The sequence below is a fragment of the Barbatula barbatula genome, assembly GCF_947034865.1.
Source record: "Barbatula barbatula genome assembly, chromosome: 3".
NCBI classification, from domain to species: Eukaryota; Metazoa; Chordata; class Actinopteri; order Cypriniformes; family Nemacheilidae; genus Barbatula; species Barbatula barbatula.
In genome coordinates this window covers 18,763,716-18,784,135 of record NC_136764.1, presented here as the reverse complement: position 1 = coordinate 18,784,135, position 20,420 = coordinate 18,763,716, and the positions used below count along the sequence as shown (strand labels likewise).

The following is a 20,420-nucleotide window of genomic DNA, read 5'->3' as shown; positions in this document are numbered from 1 at the left end:
ATGTAGTTTAGGTCTAACCAGAAGTGCCATAAGCAAGTGCAGGATATACAGTTAGAATGAATACAGAATACAATATTAGGAAGATATTATACAGTGGGCATGGAAAAATACTTTACAGTATGTATGTTATATGAAAATATGACAGTAGGTTTGTACTATGAACAATATATATAGATGGCTATATACTATGAACATTAATGTACAGGTGGCTATGAACAGATAATAATTTAGACTAAACAATAGTGCAAGTGACTTAAGTGTGCATAAATGATAGACATTAGCTATTAAAGTTGCAGTGCAATAGATGAGTTAATGCAGTTGTTGAAGTTACAGAGCAGTGGATGAGTTATGCAGCTATTAAAGATATAGTGTAGTATATGAGTTAATGCCGTTATTAATGTTACGGTGCAGTATACAAGTTAATGCAGTTAATAAGTTGCAGTCCAGAAGATGAGTAAATGCAGTTAATAAGGTTACAGTGCAGTAGATTAGTTAATGCAGTTATTGAAGTAGTATAATGAATACAGGACAGGGCAAAGGAAAGCAAAGATTGTTAACTTAGTCAGCACTAATATGAACAAAAGTAATACTGTTTGTTATTCTTATTAATATAAAAGTTGCCAGGCAATATAGCATTTTTTCTGTGAGCCCCTGGTTTGTCTAAGGTAGAGTTTAAGGCCAGCACAGACTTAAAACCTCAAAACAACACAACCCGTCTTATCTTATCACAGAATGAAATATTTTAATGCACTTTTTACCACAGTACAGGTCAAGATGTCTTACAATGTGCAATATACAGCGTGCAAGGCTCCATATCTGCTCATAGACATACTGAACTTTACACTGTTGTTTATGTGCATTAAAGAAGAAGGCTGATTCTATTTTACATGCTTTCTTTAGATGGGCTAAAGGTTGCAAAAAGATTCAATCATAAGGGTGTAAGTAAGTCTAGATCTACACACAATGAATCAATTATATTATTAGTTTTCTGTCTTGAAAACCTGACATAAGCACAAAAAGTAGACAGACTGCCATCTACTGGCGTGTTAGAGGCACGTAAGCTGAAGTAACAAAAATCATCAGACTGAGTTTTGTGCTCTTTCAGCTTACAGGGGGCAACCTGTGTAAATACTTTAGCAATGGCCTGGAAAACATTTTAAAGATAAACAAAATAAATTCAGATCAGAAAATGCGATCTATTCACAATTCTTTGTTCTCCTAATAGCTTTTTGTATGCAAATGAGCTGTTCTCAATGTATTCCAATGATCTCAATATTTGTAAACTGATCAATATATAAACTTAAGCTTAACTCTTTTTTTATCATGTCCTGGATCCCACAGATCACAACATGGTTTAAAGGCTAAATGAATTAGTTTGCAGAAACAACAGCACATTTGAGCGCACCCACAGCAAACAGCTACTTATGCAGGTTGTTCCTGTAAATTCAGCAAAGTGTCACGACCAAGAACCTTATCAGCCAGTCTCACATGGACATGTTGTCTGTGCTGATCCATCATGCATGTGTATGAGCACACCCTAACACAACAAAAGAGAACATGGAGGATTCGCAGACCCATTTGAATTAAATTGACAAAAAGAATCTGGCTTATCAACGTTTAAAATGCAAGTTCTGAGAAAGAATACACTCCACCTTCAAGATGTTTCAATGACGGACGTATCAGGAAAACAAAGCGTTTATTTTGAGTTTTACTGCTGCTCCTAATGGTTCCTGTGAATGGTGTAATTGTTGCACATGTTTCCTTTTAGACTGGGAGTGTTGGAGGGGGTGGGGCAAGGAATTGGGCTGTGGTTAAGGAATGCCACATTGATCCTTTTGTTCCCATCAATGTGCACCCTCACATGGCTTAAACACTGCAAACAATCACCAGTATATCGCCAGCCCTCGTAGGTACAGTGAGAAGAGCAGTTAGCAAAAAAAACAGGAAGCACCAGGTCTGTGACAGGAGAGAACCACGTCTAGAGGGAGGAGTTGTGTAAGCTCCTTGTTTGGTGAAAGAGATCACGTGGGCTACTGCGTCTGAACAGTTCACAACAGTTGTGAAAAACTTAGGAGAACTTCGAACTTTGGAAAGAAGAAGACTTCAGGTGCTTGGGACAAAGAGAGAGGAAGTCTCAGGAAACCAAACGAAAAGCACATGGTGTGAAGGTAAAATGCCCACCAACTTTACAGTGGTGCCGGTGGAGGATAGCCCACTATCAGAACAAGGCAATGATGAACAGATCCTAAATGAAGAAGACAGGGAGGGGTCAGACCCAGCGGCTGAACTCTTTTCAGGTGAGAACTTTCTGGGGGGAGCTTACTTTGTACTTAAGTTTGAATCGTCTGCCTAAACATGCCCACAGAAAGGCAAACCTGTTTGTCTTTTTGAAGAAAGTGTGAAAATGTTTTGTTCCTTTACATTTTTGCCTCTAAGTTTGAGTCTGTGAGTGCCGTGTTGGCTATACCATGTGTTTGTGAAGTCATCTTCTCTTGGCGTATAAACAAAGTGGTGATTTCCTGGTCCCTTTTTATCCCTTTTCCTGTTTCTCTCTCCAGATTCTATAAATGACCTTAAAACGTGTGGCACTGGTACAAATACTTCTGTGCCTTACTCTTCTAATCTGGCACTAGGATCTCAAGGTGTTTTTCTTGTGTGTTTCATTCAAAGTTAATCTGAGTAAGAGTCATCATATTGGCATCTCGAGGAGCATCAGGTTTCATTTGTTGCATAACTTGATGTTTAATGATTTTTTTCCGAACTATAGGACACACTTGTATTGGGCATAACCATCATAGTGTTTATATCCATTTACATTTAAATTGCATAATCCAGATGCTTTTTTGTTGTTTTGTAAACAGAGCTGGTCTGGCTCATTATGACCCCCGCCTTTAATTTGCCCAATTTACAATTTCCCTGACAAACAAAAGTCGAATTGTGTTTTGTACCCTCAGGGCTTTTGGGACATTTTGCACGGTGACTGTATCATCAGCTGGTTATCAAGCCCTCTTTAAACGTGACCATATTTATAATAAATCCATATGACTGTCTTTGGCTAAGTTTGCTAAAAATGTGGGAAGATAACCATGATTAAAAAAGTTACAGTTTAATCCCTTTGGGGTTTTAGTATTTACATAAAATAAATGTTGCATGTCACACAGAGAGTCTTTGAGTTCTCAGGAAAAGGATGTTTTTGAAGCCTTGAAAGTGTTTTACTACGTTGTCATTGTTTTGTTGTTCATGTGGAAAGCCTATGTCGGGGAAATACACATTTCCCATTAGATTACTTCTAAACAAAGGTTCAGGAAAAACTTTTTTATATGATCCTGTCAATCATAACATTAGACTATATAAACAGCTGTTGAGTCTCTAGCTATTAGTTAAGACCAATCTGTTTGCCGTTACTTTACTGAATGAACTACCTGTTAATGAAGTTTTTGTTTTAATCTCTCAAATTTGTTGTAATCTCTCAAATCTAAAATTCATCAACATGTTACTTTTATAGCTTTTATTTATCTCTCTTTCCTATAATCGTATTTAAAACCAACTAGGTTCAGCAGTGCCTGCTGAAGAACAGACTCCTCATGTCTCATTTCTCTTTGAAACATTTCCGTTAATATATAAATGAGGTAAACGTCTATTTTGGTTAGCAGCTGATAACTGTTTTTTCTAAATCTGAAGGCAGCAAGCGGGTTTCCACCACTCTGGTTTTATTCTCATTTTGAAGTTTCACACCAGAAACGAGTGACGGAAACGCTAAGTTCCTCATTTAAAAGCATTAATTTTCAAAAAAGTATTTACGCCCGCTTGAGGTGGTTCTTCATTTTTGCGAAAAATGGTTAATGTGAATAATGGGAGATGGAAACGCATTTGCCTAATAAATTCCTCCCAAAAGTCACGTAATTGCACTATGCGACGGAGTAACCTGACTAACCAGAATAATGATCTTGTTACACGGCATCAGAAATGTTGTTTTGTTTATTTCTTAAATGCCTAAGTAAAGTCGTCATAGTATTTCTGACATTGCCTCGGCTGTATTTCCCAAACAGCAGGCATCCACAAAAGCACCGCATGGTTAAAGGAATAGTTCACCCAAAAATGTAAATCCAGTCATTTACTCACCCTCGAGTTAGTCCAAATCTGTAAACATGTCTCTGTTCTTATGAACACAGAAATAAATTTGGAAGAATGCTTATAACCAAACAGTTCTTGAACCCCCATTGACTTTTTTTTCTGTGAAAATATATTTAGAAGAATGCAGGAAAGCAAATGGTTCTGGGGCACTTTTGACTACCATTTTCCATACTATGGTAGTCAGTGGTGGCAAAGAACTGTTTGGTTACAAGCATTGTTTCCTAATATCTTTCTTTTTGTTCAACCGAACAAAGAAATTTGTAGAGGTTGAATAATTCATGACAGAATTTTCATTTTTGACAGTAAACGCAGTATTCGCTCTGGCACAGTAAAACCCCTGTTCACTGAAGAAGAAAGTAGGAAAACTGGTTTTGCTGCAAGAAATTACAGATAGCCCTATTTTCATAGTTGTTGACACGCACCATCAAAAGATCACGACAATGCAAATGATTTTAAAATGACTGAAGTGTTATATTGAGCATGCAGGAGTGAGTAATGTTTGACCCTTGGAGGGTTTGCTGCATCCTGCACTGGACATCCAACCCGGACCAGATCCAAATGTGATGTCAGAAACCGCATCCATGTCTGGGCAAAACAGAGATTTGAGTCACAAGGTGACACTGGATATGGGCGTGGCTTCTGATGTCACACTTGGATGTGGGCGCGGATGAACATTGTGTGAACTGACTTTGATATATATATATGTTGTATTTCATTATATACACAAATGTTTGTAAATAATTCTTTTTGTTGATAATAAAAAAAATCAGTTTGTGTGAACTGAAAATTAAGGAATATTTATTTTAGTTTTATCACTTGCCAGGAGAGGACACTTCAAGAGAAACCAGCTCCTTAATCAGTACAGACCACGATGGGAGCATCTATGGACAGAACATGGCCCTCTATGAGGTATAAGTTTAAAACGAAACTTTCATTATTTAAGCACACAATATTAAAAAAAGTCTCTTACGTTGAGCGTTCAGTACAAGTCCATTGTAACTTCAAGTCGTAAATCATACACTTTTAGAATAATGTGAAAAAACGATTACATTTTTACTTTAAAACATTACTTTTGCATGTATGCAGAAGCAGCGGTAAATCTCACACGTAATGCCAGGGGGCGGCCTTGCACTAATAGATACCGTAAAATGAATCCACTTCCGAATGGCACTCTGGAGTGACATATCATAGGTCGTTTAACGGTCGTTTCGGATGAAAAATTACCCACCTCAAATGAATTGATACAGTTCTCTAATCGCTACCATGATTCTTGAGCAGATTCTTTGTGCGACGATGGCACCCCCTTATGGGCACGGTGAGATGATGCAGAGGTGCCTTCCAAGAAACATTTGCTTTGGTCCCCAAAACGTTTTATCTGTTTAAAGTTCGGACTCAGGGCTGTAAAACTTTCAAAAGAATTGGATTTAGAGATGCAACAAAGGCGATCGGTGTGACATCATAGCACCGCGAGGGTTATTCGAAAGCATACAGTCTAGCAGAGATATAAATAACTAGATTTCGGACTCAAGCACTCCAGGGCAGACGTGTCCGGCTTCTTGGAACGGTCCACTGTCGTCACTTACAGTTGACCAGACTGCCCCAACACTGCACTGCTCAGCCATGGCTATGAAAACCACAAGGATTTAAACTCCCGAAAAAAGGGATAACCTTTCGTTGTTCTCCTGTGTTCATTTAGCAGATATAATGTTTGAGTTTACACCACAATAAATATGTTTCATAATCATACACAGTCTGCTCGCACCGTTCCACTATGGCGGACGACCTAAAGAGGGTATGCATTGACGTCACTTTCCCATGTTAACATGTCGGGACACGCCCTGGGACACAATCCACTGGGTGGCAAATTACCCAGCTCATAGGCTGAGGAGAATATGAGAAACAAACAAAACGGGACTAAAACATGCAAATTTTTCATGAAATTACGATGGTGATTCTTACGACTTACACAGGAATCAGGTGTTCCATGGACACTGGAATGTTGCATTTACATTAACGAATTTGGCAGACGCTTTTATCCAAAGCGACTTACAGTGTGTCTGAATTCTTGCAATGTCACATTTAAATATTCCTTCATGTATTAAACAGGAAGAGATGGACAGCACTCCAATGGTGGCGTCTCTCCTCAACAAACTGGCAAACTACAGCAACATTACACAGGGGGTCATCGAGCATGAGGCTGAAAGTGAGGATGGTATCAAAAGGGTGACTGTAAATGTAAGTTGACTTGCACTGACAACATTAAAAGGCTCATAAACACACATTGACTGTGCTCCAGATACATTCCTGCATCCCACAGCTTCTGTTGGAATTTTACTGGTTTGTGTTTGTTCTGCCAAGCCTAAATGTTTTCTCTGGCTTTCTGTTCAAAGGGCCCTCAGATGGGCACATTTATAGGTGTGTACCTGCCCTGCATGCAGAACATTTTGGGTGTGATTTTGTTTTTACGACTCACGTGGATAGTGGGTACAGCGGGCATCATGCAGACTCTTGCTATTGTCTTCATGTGCTGTTCTTGTGTAAGTTTTTCCACATTGTTTATATTATTCTTTGATCTGTTTTGACCCAGATGGAGTACAGGTATGAACAGACACATGTAAACTATAGCTTTATTTCCATTGACATACACAAAATATACAAAACTTTATTTTGCCCTTTTCCACTCTTCAAAGTGCATTTATCATTTACCATTTCTTCTCATCCATAGACTATGCTGACTGCCATTTCCATGAGTGCAATTGCAACTAATGGTGTTGTGCCTGGTATGACCTCTATGTTTCACATTTAAATGTTCAATTTGTGACTGTGTGTGTGTGTGTGTGTGTTTTAATTCAATATGATACTTTTTTTACTTTAGCTGGTGGCTCGTACTACATGATCTCTCGAGCATTAGGCCCAGAGTTTGGAGGAGCAGTTGGTTTGTGTTTCTATCTGGGCACTACCTTTGCAGGATCTATGTATGTACTTGGAACCATAGAAATATTCTTGGTAAGCCAATGCTTGGTGGTTCACTACAACCCTTATCCTTTTCTTTGACACTACAGAACAGCTGGTGTTAGCATTAAAGGGGTCATATGGAGCGAATGCATATTTTTCTGTGTCTTTGGTGTGTTATAAGTTGCCCATTCATGTATTAGTCAAATTTTTTCGGAACAAAAGATGCATTCTTTCTAAAAGCGAATGCTCACCCAGACCTGCCTGAAAAGGCTTGTGTTACCACACCCCCAAATATCTACGTCAGTTCATGGTATGATTTGACTAAGACCACCCAAATGTAAACGCAAGTAAGGAGGGAGTACCTGTCAATACAATTGCTTTGGAACCTGATGTTCCAAATACGGTAAGAGTCATTACATTTCCGCCACCCGCTTGCAGTATTCGATCAATCACTACGCACTGGTTAACTGGCCAATCATAGCACACCTCGCTTTTCAGAGCAATGAGCTTTGTAAAATATCTGTGCATTTAAGATAGGCGGGGCAAAGAGGAGATACAAACATGCAGAGTATGTGAAAAATACAGCATTTTTAACCTTAAATTGTGTATTCACCTTGCATTACACCTAAAACAAATTATTATATTAGTTTTGTATATATATTATATATATTCTCTGTGTCATATGACCCCTTTAAGCCAACTCAAGTTGACAGATTCCGTCATACCAAGATTAGACGTTGTACTCTCTTATTTCAAGCTTAATTGCTCTCTAGACATGACCAAAATTAATTATTTCATCATTTATTGCAGACATACATAATGGGCAATATCGATGTGTTTAAAGCTATGGATAACAACATGCGTTTGTATGGGACCTGCTGTTTAGTCATCATGACACTGGTTGTGTTTGTTGGAGTAAGATATGTCAACAAGTTGTCATTGGTCTTCCTGTCATGTGTGGTTCTGTCGATTTTGGCCATATATGCAGGGGTCATTCAGGCCACCATCAAGACAAATGATTTTCAGTAAGTATTGCTTTGATTTTAAAATACCAATACGTTTATACCCCATGAAGGATAACAATTTGGCACTAGCAATGGCAAAACCATAGGTTAAATTCCCAAGGTGAAGCATTTGCACTTTGGCGAAGCATTTGCAAGTGCATAAAAGTTAATTATATACAGATCTTTAAACTCTGTAGAAATGCCAAAACTACATGTTAATTTGAACTTTGTACAAATAATTTGAGCACAAATATCGAATGTTTCTATTAATTATTTCTATGTTTTTTGTTTGTACATGAACAGCATCTGTTTCCTAGGCAATCGCACCTTGCAACATTACAATTTCAGCAAGTGTGAAAAGGCAGAACTGGGGAACATTTTTTGTCAAAATGTAACATGTGATGAGTACTTTGTGAATAACAACGTGACCAAGATACCTGTCACCCATAGCATGCTCAGCGGGATCATATCAGGTGAATACTCAAATTACACCTTTTAGTGTAAATCAGTAGTTGATGATAATCAGATTTCATAAAGTCTTTTGAAAAAGATCAAGTCTTGTTGCATGATATTCTGTGTTGCCTAATGGACTACTAGCAAAACTTTCGTGTAACAACCATCAATGCGCCTACATGCAGAGATGTATTCATAAGATAACATAGCAAACCATACAAACTAGTGAGCCTTTTTTCAAATCCAGAGTATATCATAAAGCTCCGTGCAAGTAGTCCATCATCTCATAGATACTTACAACCGTACTGCAAATGTACAGTATTAAGCTTTACATTTTCTCATAGAAAATATGTGGGGACACTATGGCCCAGAGGGGATGACACTGGAGAAGGATGGATTGAGCTCAGTCCAAGGATCACCTAACACCAATGACATGTCAAGACGTTATGTCCTTCGTGACATTACAACCTATTTTACTATGCTGGTTGGAATCTTCTTCCCCTCGGTTACAGGTAATGTTAATTCTTTTTAGTTTGGGGTAAACTATGTGAATACTCCCTAATGCCAATCCAAACTCGTATGCTGTTATTTTTCAACAGATCAAATTAAGGAATTTTTAAAGAATCTTTTTATATTTGGTCACTATTGAAATGCTATTATATAGAGAAGATGTGAATGAATTAACCTCTTATTATGTATAAAATTGACCAGATCTACCATTGTAATACCAATAAGGGTGTTTAAAAATAGCAGAAGTTTATTTTTTGGCTGACCGCTGTGGTACTACATGACACACCACGGAAGTGGGATATATCCCACCTCAAACACGGAAGTTCTTTACTAACATTAAAAGTATTTAGTAACATAAATGTTACTAATAATTCAGTAGCATTAAAATATTTCAAGTACAGTATCTATCAACATGAAAAGAGCACTGTTCCATACATCTTTTCCGGGATAAAGTGGGAATGATAAAATTTCAAATCCCTGCCACTTAACGTCAGAGGGTGTTCATGTGCAATTTTTAGCCAGCATCACTCACAGACGCCCGCCACAGCAACAAAGTAATATAGCAGAAACACTGTGACCTATTTCCTTGTCTTTTTATGAAGACATTAATTCCAAAAAATATAATTTACCTTTTCAAAAACAGCACAGGACGCGCATGATGAAACATGTTTTGTTTTGCCCTGATTTTCACAGGAATCATGGCAGGGTCAAACAGATCTGGAGCTCTCCGAGACCCTCAAAGATCCATTCCCACGGGTACAATTCTGGCCATAGCAACCACCTCCTTCATCTGTATCTTTTTTGCTGCATTAATCGACACCTCTAGGCAAAGAATTTAAACACCGCCTGCCCTTTCATAATTTTTCACCTCTTTCTTTCAGTCAAATAAACCCCTTAATTATGAGAAACAGACATTTCCTGTGTGCTTCTATTTGGAGCTTGTATTGAAGGAGTGGCATTACGAGACAAGTGAGTGCTGTTTCGTAACAACTATTAAAGTACGTTGCTAAATCTGCATAAATAAGACCTACAGTCACATAGTTTGTCTGCACTCCACCTGTGTTTGGGGTTTTGCACGCTTGCTTTTGTTATAGGTTTGGAAAATCAGTTAATGAAAGGACTTTAGTGGTTGGAACACTTGCCTGGCCATCTCCTTGGGTGATTGTCATTGGCTCATTTTTCTCTTGCTGTGGGGCGGCATTACAGAGCCTTACCGGTGCCCCCAGGATCCTTCAGGCTATAGCATGTGATGGCATCATACCTTTCCTGCAGGTAACAACATGTCACTGTTTTCACTCTGAAAGCTGATACTACAGTAAATCCTATTTAATTCTCCCATAATGCATGAATAGTTGTTTGATGTACAGTATAGTCATTTTGACGTATGATGTACTCTACATCAAAGCTCATATGTTAAAGCATTGTTTATCTTTCATTGTTTGACAACTCCAATAAATAAAAGGGATGATGCAGGACTAACATGTCTCTCTTCTAGGTGTTTGGTCATAGTAAATCCAATGGTGAGCCAACCTGGGCCCTGTTGCTCACTGCGGTCATCTGTGAGATTGGGATTCTCATTGGTTCTCTGGATGCTGTCGCGCCTATCCTGTCAATGTGAGTGTTGTATTAAATATGTTTTACCTTTATATTGTAATCTTGATTATAATGAGTGCTTATCTATCACGTCTTGCTACTTAAAAGCACAGTTTTGTCTTCATTTACTCACCCTGAAGTTTTTCCAAATCTGTATTCCTTTGTTCTGATGAACACTGAGAAAGATATTTGATATTTGTAACCAAACAGTTCTTGGCCACCATTGACTTCCAAAGTAGACTTTGCTTTATTAATTGCTTTATTGATTTCTTTGGTCTGTCTTTCACAAAATAATATATTTTGAATGATGCAGGACAGAAAACCGTTCAAACAGTTTTGACTACCATTGTCATTTTCCTACTATGGTAGTCAATGGTGGCCAAAAAGTGTTTGGTTAAAAGCATTCTTCCAAATATCTTTCTCAGTGTTCATCAGAACAAAGAAATGCAGATTTGGATAAACTTGAGGGTAAGAAGTTTTATTTTTGAGTGAACATGAACCTTTTCTCAGTTTCTTGTTCCATTTTGCACCATTTACTTGCAGGTTTTTCTTGATGTGCTACCTCTTTGTAAACCTGGCATGTGCCGTCCAAACACTTCTTCGTACGCCAAATTGGAGGCCAAGGTTCAAGTTCTACCACTGGTTAGTCACACTGTATAATTACAAGAGCAATTTGTTTACTATTACCCTAATAGCTTGGCTTAGTGCACATTCTTTGTAACACATGCTGTAACATGGCTATTGGTTTTTCATTAACCACACAAGTGTCGTTCCAACTGCATGTAAATTAAGGCAGAATGAATCAAGTTAATGTTTGCTCACTAGAATTGCCATTAAATACACTTGTGGATGTTTTTTATATATCCGCAGGTCTCTCTCCTTCCTTGGGATGAGCTTGAGTTTGTCCCTCATGTTTGTATCATCTTGGTATTACGCTTTGGTTGTTATTGTGTTTGCTGGATGCATCTACAAGTACATAGAATACAGAGGGTAAGTAAGAGTTTGTACGATTCACTTCACAATAAGCTTAGGACAACAAGCTGAATTTATTATTCTTGGTTAATGTTTAGCTCTTCAAATAAACGTCTTGTTGATTCTTGTTGATCATTTACAACATTCCTAGGTTTGTTATCCCCTTTAAAACAGTGGATACCGGGCTGTTCAATCTGTTATTGACAATCGTCTTTTAATTTATCTGCTGTTTCTTTTCTCATGCCAACATAAACAAAATATCAAACAGTGGCTAAATGATTTCAAATCAATATTTTCCTTTTTTCCATATGACAAGTATTTGTCTAATAAATCCGTGGTCCTTATCACTCAGCTGTTGTTAGAGATAACAACTGGCTGGCTGTACATGCTCGCTTAATACGTATTGATTTAAAAATATTGGTCTAAGTTTGTTCATGGTATTTAAGTTATGTTTATATTTTACAACCCTATTCAGTTTTTTATTTAGTTTTCATTCAGGTTATTACAGTCGACAGGTAAATTGTTTCTAAGAATAAAAACAAGCACAAAGATTTAAATGGATATTTCACCCAAAAAACTAAATGTCCCCATGTTTTTCTCACCCTCAAGGCATCCTATTTGTATATGACTTTCTTCTTTCATAATAATGCAGTCGAAGTTATAATACCACGTATCCTGAGTCTTCCAGTCTTTAGAATGGGAGTGAATTGTGGATGAGATTTTGAAGTGCATCAATCGATAAAAAAACTGCTCCACACGGTTCCGTAGGTTTAACAAAGGCCTTCTAAAGCCAATCGATGCTTTCGTTTATGAGAAATATCCATTCGAAAAGTGCTGTGTTTGTCAACTCCGATTGTTATTATTATGAAAGAAAAAAGTCATTTGGATGTCTTGAGGGTGAGAAAAACATGGGGACATTTTGGGGGTGAAATATCCCTTTGAAAATCTCTTTAAAATGTGTAGGACATTAACTGAAGAGCTTTACAAAAACAAAACATCCTGATCTAGGTATTTATAAAATAATGCATGAAAGTGTTAAAAATGGTTACTAATTGACTAAATAAGACTTGCTGGATTATTGAAATTTATCACTCCATGTTATGTGTTACCTAAGAGGTCATTTATTCCTCCTCATTTTAGGGCGGAGAAGGAATGGGGAGATGGGATCCGAGGATTGTCACTTAACGCAGCCCGTTACGCTCTCATTAAACTAGAGGAGGCACCGCCCCACACCAAGAACTGGAGGTGAGAATTCACACTACTTCCGTTGTGTATAAACCGCTCCATCATTTATAGAATCCAGGGCAAGTATTTAAAATCATAGTCTTCTTCCAGACCCCAGGTGCTGGTGTTCCTGAAACTAGACTCTGAGTTTGAGGTGAAACATCCACGTCTGCTGTCCTTTACCTCACAGCTGAAGGCTGGAAGGGGTCTGACCATCGTCTGCTCGGTACTGGAGGGGACTTATATGGCTCGTGGAACGGATGCCAAGCGTTCTGAACAGGTGAGGGCCAAGCTTCTGTATCTGACAGCAGGCTTCAATTGTCTGGCAAATGTATTTTTTAACCTGTCCATGTTTACTCATAGAGTATCAAAACAGCCATGGCAAAAGAGAAAACGAAGGGCTTCTGTCACGCGGTGGTGACCTCTAACCTGCGAGATGGTTTCTCTCAACTCATTCAGTCTGCAGGCCTGGGTGGCATGAAACACAATGCAGTGCTACTGGCCTGGCCCACTAACTGGAAACAATCCGAGAGCTCCCTCTCCAGGAGGAACTTCATTGGTGCGTGGACATCATTTTCTGATTCTGTGCTGGCAGAAAGTTAGATAATCGGCTTAAGGAGTTACAGGGTGGGAAGGTCAGAGATTATAAATGAAGATTATAAGACTTGAAACTGTGGCCGAGCTTTATTATGACTAAACCGTTATGCAGTATTAGTACAAAGGAAATCAGGCTTAAATAAATATTTAAATATCCCTTAAAGTTAAAACGGGATTTTGTGGCCAAGAGTTAACGTGTTTCTTTTGAGGCTGTTTATATCGCAGTCTGCTACTAAATGTTGACAAAATTATCTTTTAATATACTCATGCAAAACTATTTATTTATGTGAAATATATCAAAAGAATGTATCAAAATATGCGCGGTGATTCGGTCTTAGGGACCCGTATTAAAAAAATTAACCTCATGCATTTATAATCAAAATATTACATTTTTTTTCACCAATATCATAAATGTTTTTTGGGGTATTTTTTAACCAAAAACACACTACGCCTTTTTATAAAAACATGATTTAACAAAGGTAAATGACCGACATTACTCGTGTTGTGTTTAGTTGGGATAAAGTAAACATCTGGAAAATATTTAACATACATTTTTATGCATGTATTGCTTTAAAAGCAAACTCTCAATACTATGATCATTGGCTGAACACACAAACAGTAGGGTTAATGGCTCACCATGACTGATATCTTGACTGATGGTTTTGCCCCTAAGAAACCATCAGCGAGACAACAGCTGCCCAACAGGCCCTGCTAGTGGCGAAAAACATCGACCATTTCCCCACAAACCAAGATCGGTTAGCCGAAGGTACCATTGATGTCTGGTGGATTGTCCATGATGGTGGTCTTCTCATGCTGCTTCCATTTTTGCTCCGTCAGCACAAGGTTCAAGATAACAGATTATCTTTTAAGGCATAGCTACTCGTCTATTTACCTAATTTCCTGCATTCAAATTCCTTGTCTAGGTTTGGAGAAAGTGTAGAATGAGGATCTTCACAGTGGCTCAGATGGATGACAACAGCATTCAGATGAAGAAAGATTTGCAAATGTTCTTGTATCACTTGCGCATCGATGCTAAAGTGGAAGTTGTTGAAATGGTGATTATTATTTTTATTACCACTCAGTGTGTTACTTGCCCTTTACCGCACTTGAAAACTGCACTTTCAAGTGTGACTTTACTTGTCTTTCTGTTATTAACTGTAGCATGCAGGTGATATCTCAGCCTTCACCTATGAGAAGACCTTGGTGATGGAGCAACGTTCTCAGCTGCTTAAGCAGATGCAGCTCTCTAAGACGGAGCGTGAGAGAGAGGTAACATATTTCCACCGCCATCTGTTTTTCGGTTCTCTTAGGACTGTATAGATGCAGAACCAAATTAAGTCATGAGAATATGTCAGTGTTCTTTGTTACACAAGGCCTCTCCTTCCTGCTTAACAAATTTTGGATTGTTTGCTCTGTGGCGACCGTCAGATTCAAAGCATCGCAGACGAATCACGGAATTCCGTAAGGAGGAAGCCATGTGCGGTGAAACCGTTGCCCAACAAGTTACAAGTACCAACCATAGTTGTGGACGAGGAGGTAGCACAGGGGTTTACCTCTCAAAGATTTGATAACTCACTCCATTTTCACATTCTCTCTACTCGATACGTATTCTCTCTTCACACTGAGAGGCATAACAGAGCCACAGCTTCTATCTTATTAAATTAGGAGTTGAGTTGGATTTATTAGTACTTGGGTAACTCAATTAAAAAACACACAGTTTACTATGTAAGTATGAAAGTATAGGTCAGTGACTGTGGCCCTGATGATGTCAGAACTTTATTTGGAAACCGCATGGCTGCATGTGTTCTAAAAGAGCATGAGGGTTTTAACAAACATCTTTTAGTTGACTTTAGATATGTGAAACTAGTCCTTTGTTTCCCACAATTGTATATGACATTTATTTATTACATTTATAAGGATGTTGGTGTGTCTCTCTCAATAGTAAGTCTAGTTACTAATTCGCATTTCTTTGCAATAGGTCTAGTCTCCCTAGGCCCAATCTGCTGTGACACGGCATCTTCAGAGAACTATAAAAAAAGTTCATTGTTTTAAACAATGTTTTTTTTACCTCTTCAGGCCCAGCTAATTCATGACCGAAACACTAAGTCCCATGCCACTTTAAATGACAAGGCCACGCCCACCTCTGACCGGGTCCATATGACCTGGACCAAAGAGAAGCTGATCAGTGAGAGGAATCGCCATCGGGATGCCAACATGGCTGTGCGGGACATCTTCAACATGAAACCGTGAGCCCATTGATTTATAAAGACCGGTTTTACTTGCATGAATCAGTCTAATCATGATGGGTTTGTCACGGTTTGATGATTTCGTTCTGTATTTTTTGTCTTGTTCTTCCAGAGAGTGGGAGAACCTGTAAGTTTCAGACATTTCTGACTCATCCAAGTGGTTTGTGTGTCTAAAGGACTTGTGTTTTGTTTTCATGTGCACGTTTATGTGTGTTAGCAGATTGTGAACGTTGCATGATTTATTGTGTCCCTGTGTGCGGGCTGCTATGGCTTAAGTCACATTTGTGAGTGAAAAACGGGTTACACATTCTGTGTACGTTATTAACATACTTGCAAATATGTCAAACTGGCATTTTCATCAAAATTGCACCTGACAGCTGAACTTAACAATCATTATTATAAGCTATAGAAAAACAGAACTTGTGCTGAGGGTTACGACAACAGAAATGAGTCGTTTCATTCACTTGTTTTTCTTTTTTGAAGAATAACTAAAGCCTACAACCAAAGCTTACCTGAACACAGTTCTTCTGCATTTCAATGAAATACCCATCAAGAAACACCCACAACACTGTTGTCACTGGGTATCACATTGTTAAAAATATTATAATTGGTTTGTAGGACAAGTTCATTTGTTCTAAGTGCTCTGTTTACCTCTAAGAATGTATTTCATGAAGCTGTAGGTCTGCTTATAGACAACGGTGTTGAATCTGGACAGTAGTTTAAGTTTTTATTATACTCTGTATATTGAATGTTTCATTTTTACGCATATCCACATTTTCTTTTGTGTGTGTGACGCTGAATGTCATGGTCTGAATTGATTTTTCATAGGAATCAGGCTAATGTGAGAAGAATGCACACTGCTGTCAAACTGAATGAGGTCGTGGTCAACAAGTCTCAAGGAGCCCATCTGGTGCTGCTGAACATGCCGGGACCACCCAAAAGCAAGGGTGGAGAGGAGAACTGTATCCTTTCATGTGAAATCCCCTACAGTGGCAACCAACGCGTTACTTGAAAGGAGCTGTTAGTTGCTTGATTCATACTGTAAAGCATCTTGGCTGATGTTAACATTTATTTTTATTTATAGTGAATTACGGTGTACATGAATGAAAGAAGATTCTGTCATTTAGTCACACCCATGTCATTCCAAACTTTTATTTCATACAGAGCTATCATATTGCTTCAGCGCATTTGGAATATAGCAGTATAAAAATGTTTGTCTATTTATTTAGTTTGATGGGCACATCCTTATTCACTTCTTCCCTTTTTCATTACATTCATGATGAATTATTTGGATATATGTTAATGCTGAAATCATCTATTCCTTTAAATGCCTTCCTTAACGGTGATGTCAGACATGGAGTTCCTCGAGGTCCTGACAGAGGGATTGGACCGGGTGTTGCTGGTCCGAGGTGGAGGCAGGGAGGTCATCACTATTTACTCTTAGCCCCCAACAAGGACAAAACACGGACGACAGTATTTCTCTGAGAAGAGGCCGTTCAGTACTTGAGTTCGCCCAAGGCCAGAGCTGGCCAGATACTGTACAGGTGGACTCAGGGTAAGCTGTCTCACCCCAGCTGCAGGCCATAACTGAACATTCAGAAAGGGTGAAGGATGAATCATATCCATTGGGCTGAAAATGTGGTATTTAAAAACCTTTTGAATAGAGAGAGGCCAAACATTTAGTTTGTTCTTATAAGGCTTGAAAAGAGTGACATTAGATATTTTATTTCTGAATCCAAAGCCATTCACCTGTCAGGGACAATAGTGTTGAATCTGGTTTTTCAAGTTTGTAATATATTCTGTATATACTGTTTGTGTACTTTTTAGACATGTCCAACATTTCTATGGAGCTTTGTGTATAATAATAGTTAGATTTTTATTTTTTTTAGATTTGATATCAGTATTGCTTTTAAAATACAGGACAAGTAGGAGTTGTGATATGACTTGAGCCAAACCAAATGGTTTGTCTGCTGCTATGCAAACCATGTCATATACTGCTGTAAGACTTCTTCCAGTAAGCCGCAGTAATTATATGGAAATATAAAGCAAACTTAAGCCTTAATGTTTTTCTAATAGTGTTTAACTCTGCATAGGAAGTGGATTTTCTCATAGTATTAATTTATAGTTGCATATGAGAATACGGTGTTGACGTTTGAGAAAAAGGAAAATTAGTTCAAATAAATCAAATACACTATATGATTAAACTACTCATTGGGGAAAATGTTTGCAAACCTACTGAATGTCACAATTCCCTAAGATTTATTTTTTTATATATCTGATCCAATGACCATTTTAGAGACAATGGTTTGTCATGCCAGCATCGCAATGTGAAAAAAATGTGTTCATGTTTTGTTTTTGTTTGTGTGTGTTGTTTTAGTCCCTTTAATATTGTTTTTGGCATTTTTACCCCTCAGTGCTGTTGTTGTGTGTGACGAATTGAGGATGATGAAAACAAACCGTGACACATTACTACAATGTAATTCTCTTTTGTGAAAATCATGGTGTAACACGACTACTGACCAAACGGATTAAAAAACATACAATTTGAATTTACTGTGGAAGCTTTGCTGTAGACTTCAACGTAAAAAAAGCATTTTATCACCAGTGTTTCATATTTAAAATATATAATTATAAATTAAAAGTCTGTTTTGATTTAGTATAATGGTGCAAACAACCAATTGATTGTAAATGTATATATTCTTTGACCAATGAGCACAGAAAAAAAGATCAAATTTCACACATCTTTTTTAATCGACAAGATGATGGGTCTCTCTACATGATGGGTTTTTCTGTTCAAGGATGGAGGATAAAAATGTGATGATGGTCTATTATTTACTGATCATCCCACACAGCTTTACCAAAATTTGACATCATCATGCAGGCCACTTTCTTTAATAATCTTAACCAGTAATGAGTTTTATTCGGTTTATGAGCAAATATTATGTGAAATGTGATAAATTGTCTTGAATGGCAACAAGAAAGAAAGGAACATTATTTTCTCTTTATATAGCCACACATTCCATCTGTGTTTCCCATTTTTCTTTGATCCTCTTGAGAAGGAGCAAAGATATTGTATAGCTGTAAGCTGAATGTCACATTAGGAGATCCTAAAGCTTTAACCAGGGTCAAGCCACTAACTGGCGTAAATATGGAGTTCCCACATCGTGACAATTCATCTCTTGTCTGAAGAGGAAAGGTAGGTGCAATACGCTATTAAAAATAAAAGTTTGAAACATAAAGCCAGCAAGGATTTACTGCCTGTTACCATAGGAGAACCTTTTCAAGTCCCACAAAGAATTTTTTTTTGGAATCCCTCAGAAACCATCAAGGAGCTCAGAAAACAATATGCTGAAACAAAACTGTACTGAGCTAAATCTTAAACTTATGGTGTTGCAGTTTAAAAAAAACATTTATTTGAAGAGCCATACACTCACCTAAAGGATTATTAGGAACACCATACTAATACTGTGTTTGACCCCCTTTCGCCTTCAGAACTGCCTTAATTCTACGTGGCATTGATTCAACAAGGTGCTGAAAGCATTCTTTAGAAATGTTGGCCCATATTGATAGGATAGCATCTTGCAGTTGATGGAGATTTGTGGGATGCAAATCCAGGGCACGAAGCTCCCATTCCACCACATCCCAAAGATGGTCTATTGGGTTGAGATCTGGTGACTGTGGGGGCCATTCTAGTACAGTGAACTCATTGTCATGTTCAAAAAACCAATTTGAAATGATTCAAGCTTTGTGACATGGTGCATTATCCTGCTGGAAGTAGCCATCAGAGGATGGGTACATGGTGGTCATAAAGGGATGGACATGGTCAGAAACAATGCTCAGGTAGGCTGTGCCATTTAAACGATGCCCAATTGGCACTAAGGGGCCTAAAGTGTGCCAAGAAAACATCCCCCACACCATTACACCACCACCACCCTGCACAGTGGTAACAAGGCATGATGGATCCATGTTCTCATTCTGTTTCTGCCAAATTCTGACTCTACCATCTGAATGTCTCAACAGAAATCGAGACTCATCAGACCAGGCAACATTTTTCCAGTCTTCAACTGTCCAATTTTGGTGAGCTCGTGCAAATTGTAGCCTCTCAAATTGTAGCCATGTTGTGGCTTTACAAATGCTTTGCTGCATACCTCGGTTGTAACGAGTGGATATTTCAGTCAAAGTTGCTCTTCTATCAGCTTGAATCAGTCTGCCCATTCTCCTCTGACCTCTAGCATCAACAAGGCATTTTCGCCCACAGGACTGCCGCATACTGGATGTTTTTCCCTTTTTACACCATTCTATGTAAACCCTAGAAATGGTTGTGCGTGAAAATCCCAGTAATTGAGCAGATTGTGAAATACTTAAATCACCTTTCTTTCCCATTCTGACATTCAGTTTGGAGTTCAGGAGATTGTCTTGACCAGGACCACACCCCTAAATGCATTGAAGCAACTGCCATGTGATTGGTTGATTAGATAATTGCATTAATGAGAATTGAACAGGTGTTCCTAATAATCCTTTAGGTGAGCGTGTATATAGCAAAAGATAAGTCATGAGAGGAAGGTTCTTTGTTGAGAGCCAGATTTAAATAATTCATGTTAAATATAAATACAGGAAGAATGAATCTGAATATTTGAAAATACATTTCAAACTGTTCATGCAATAAATATCAAGATATTTAAGAGACCTCATGAAAATGAAAAGAGTTTATCTCTAGAGCACTCTCTTATCA

The 20,420-nt window shown here is 38.1% G+C and overlaps 1 protein-coding gene across 2 annotated transcripts; it reads left to right on the top strand.

Moving 5' to 3' along the window:
• Window positions 1-1,771: 1,771 nt before the first annotated feature.
• slc12a7a (solute carrier family 12 member 7a) lies at window positions 1,772-18,235 on the top strand. 2 transcript variants are annotated; one of them, XM_079453172.1, is made up of 25 exons: window positions 1,772-2,297; window positions 4,958-5,043; window positions 6,241-6,369; window positions 6,525-6,671; window positions 6,860-6,914; window positions 7,010-7,140; window positions 7,900-8,114; window positions 8,397-8,566; window positions 8,891-9,058; window positions 9,750-9,848; window positions 9,968-10,025; window positions 10,151-10,328; window positions 10,552-10,670; window positions 11,193-11,291; window positions 11,520-11,639; window positions 12,762-12,866; window positions 12,957-13,125; window positions 13,209-13,404; window positions 14,116-14,285; window positions 14,366-14,497; window positions 14,604-14,711; window positions 15,519-15,688; window positions 15,801-15,815; window positions 16,517-16,650; window positions 17,041-18,229. In XM_079453172.1, exons 1-25 carry the CDS (start codon window positions 2,174-2,176, stop codon window positions 17,130-17,132), a joined length of 3,189 nt encoding a protein of 1,062 aa, XP_079309298.1. In that variant the 5' UTR covers window positions 1,772-2,173; the 3' UTR covers window positions 17,133-18,229. The 2 variants fall into 2 exon arrangements, with proteins under 2 accessions (XP_079309298.1, XP_079309299.1); XM_079453173.1 differs by lacking the exon at window positions 15,801-15,815 and having other exon boundaries at window positions 17,041-18,235.
• The last annotated feature ends 2,185 nt before the right edge of the window (window positions 18,236-20,420 follow it).

Coding starts and splice junctions, on each gene's coding strand:
- slc12a7a (XM_079453172.1), top strand. CDS start 2,174: ATGCCCACCAACTTTACAGTGGTGCCGGTGGAGGATAGCCCACTATCA. Junction 2,298..4,957: donor AGCGGCTGAACTCTTTTCAG/GTGAGAACTTTC, acceptor ATCACTTGCCAG/GAGAGGACACTTCAAGAGAA. Junction 5,044..6,240: donor AGAACATGGCCCTCTATGAG/GTATAAGTTTAA, acceptor TGTATTAAACAG/GAAGAGATGGACAGCACTCC.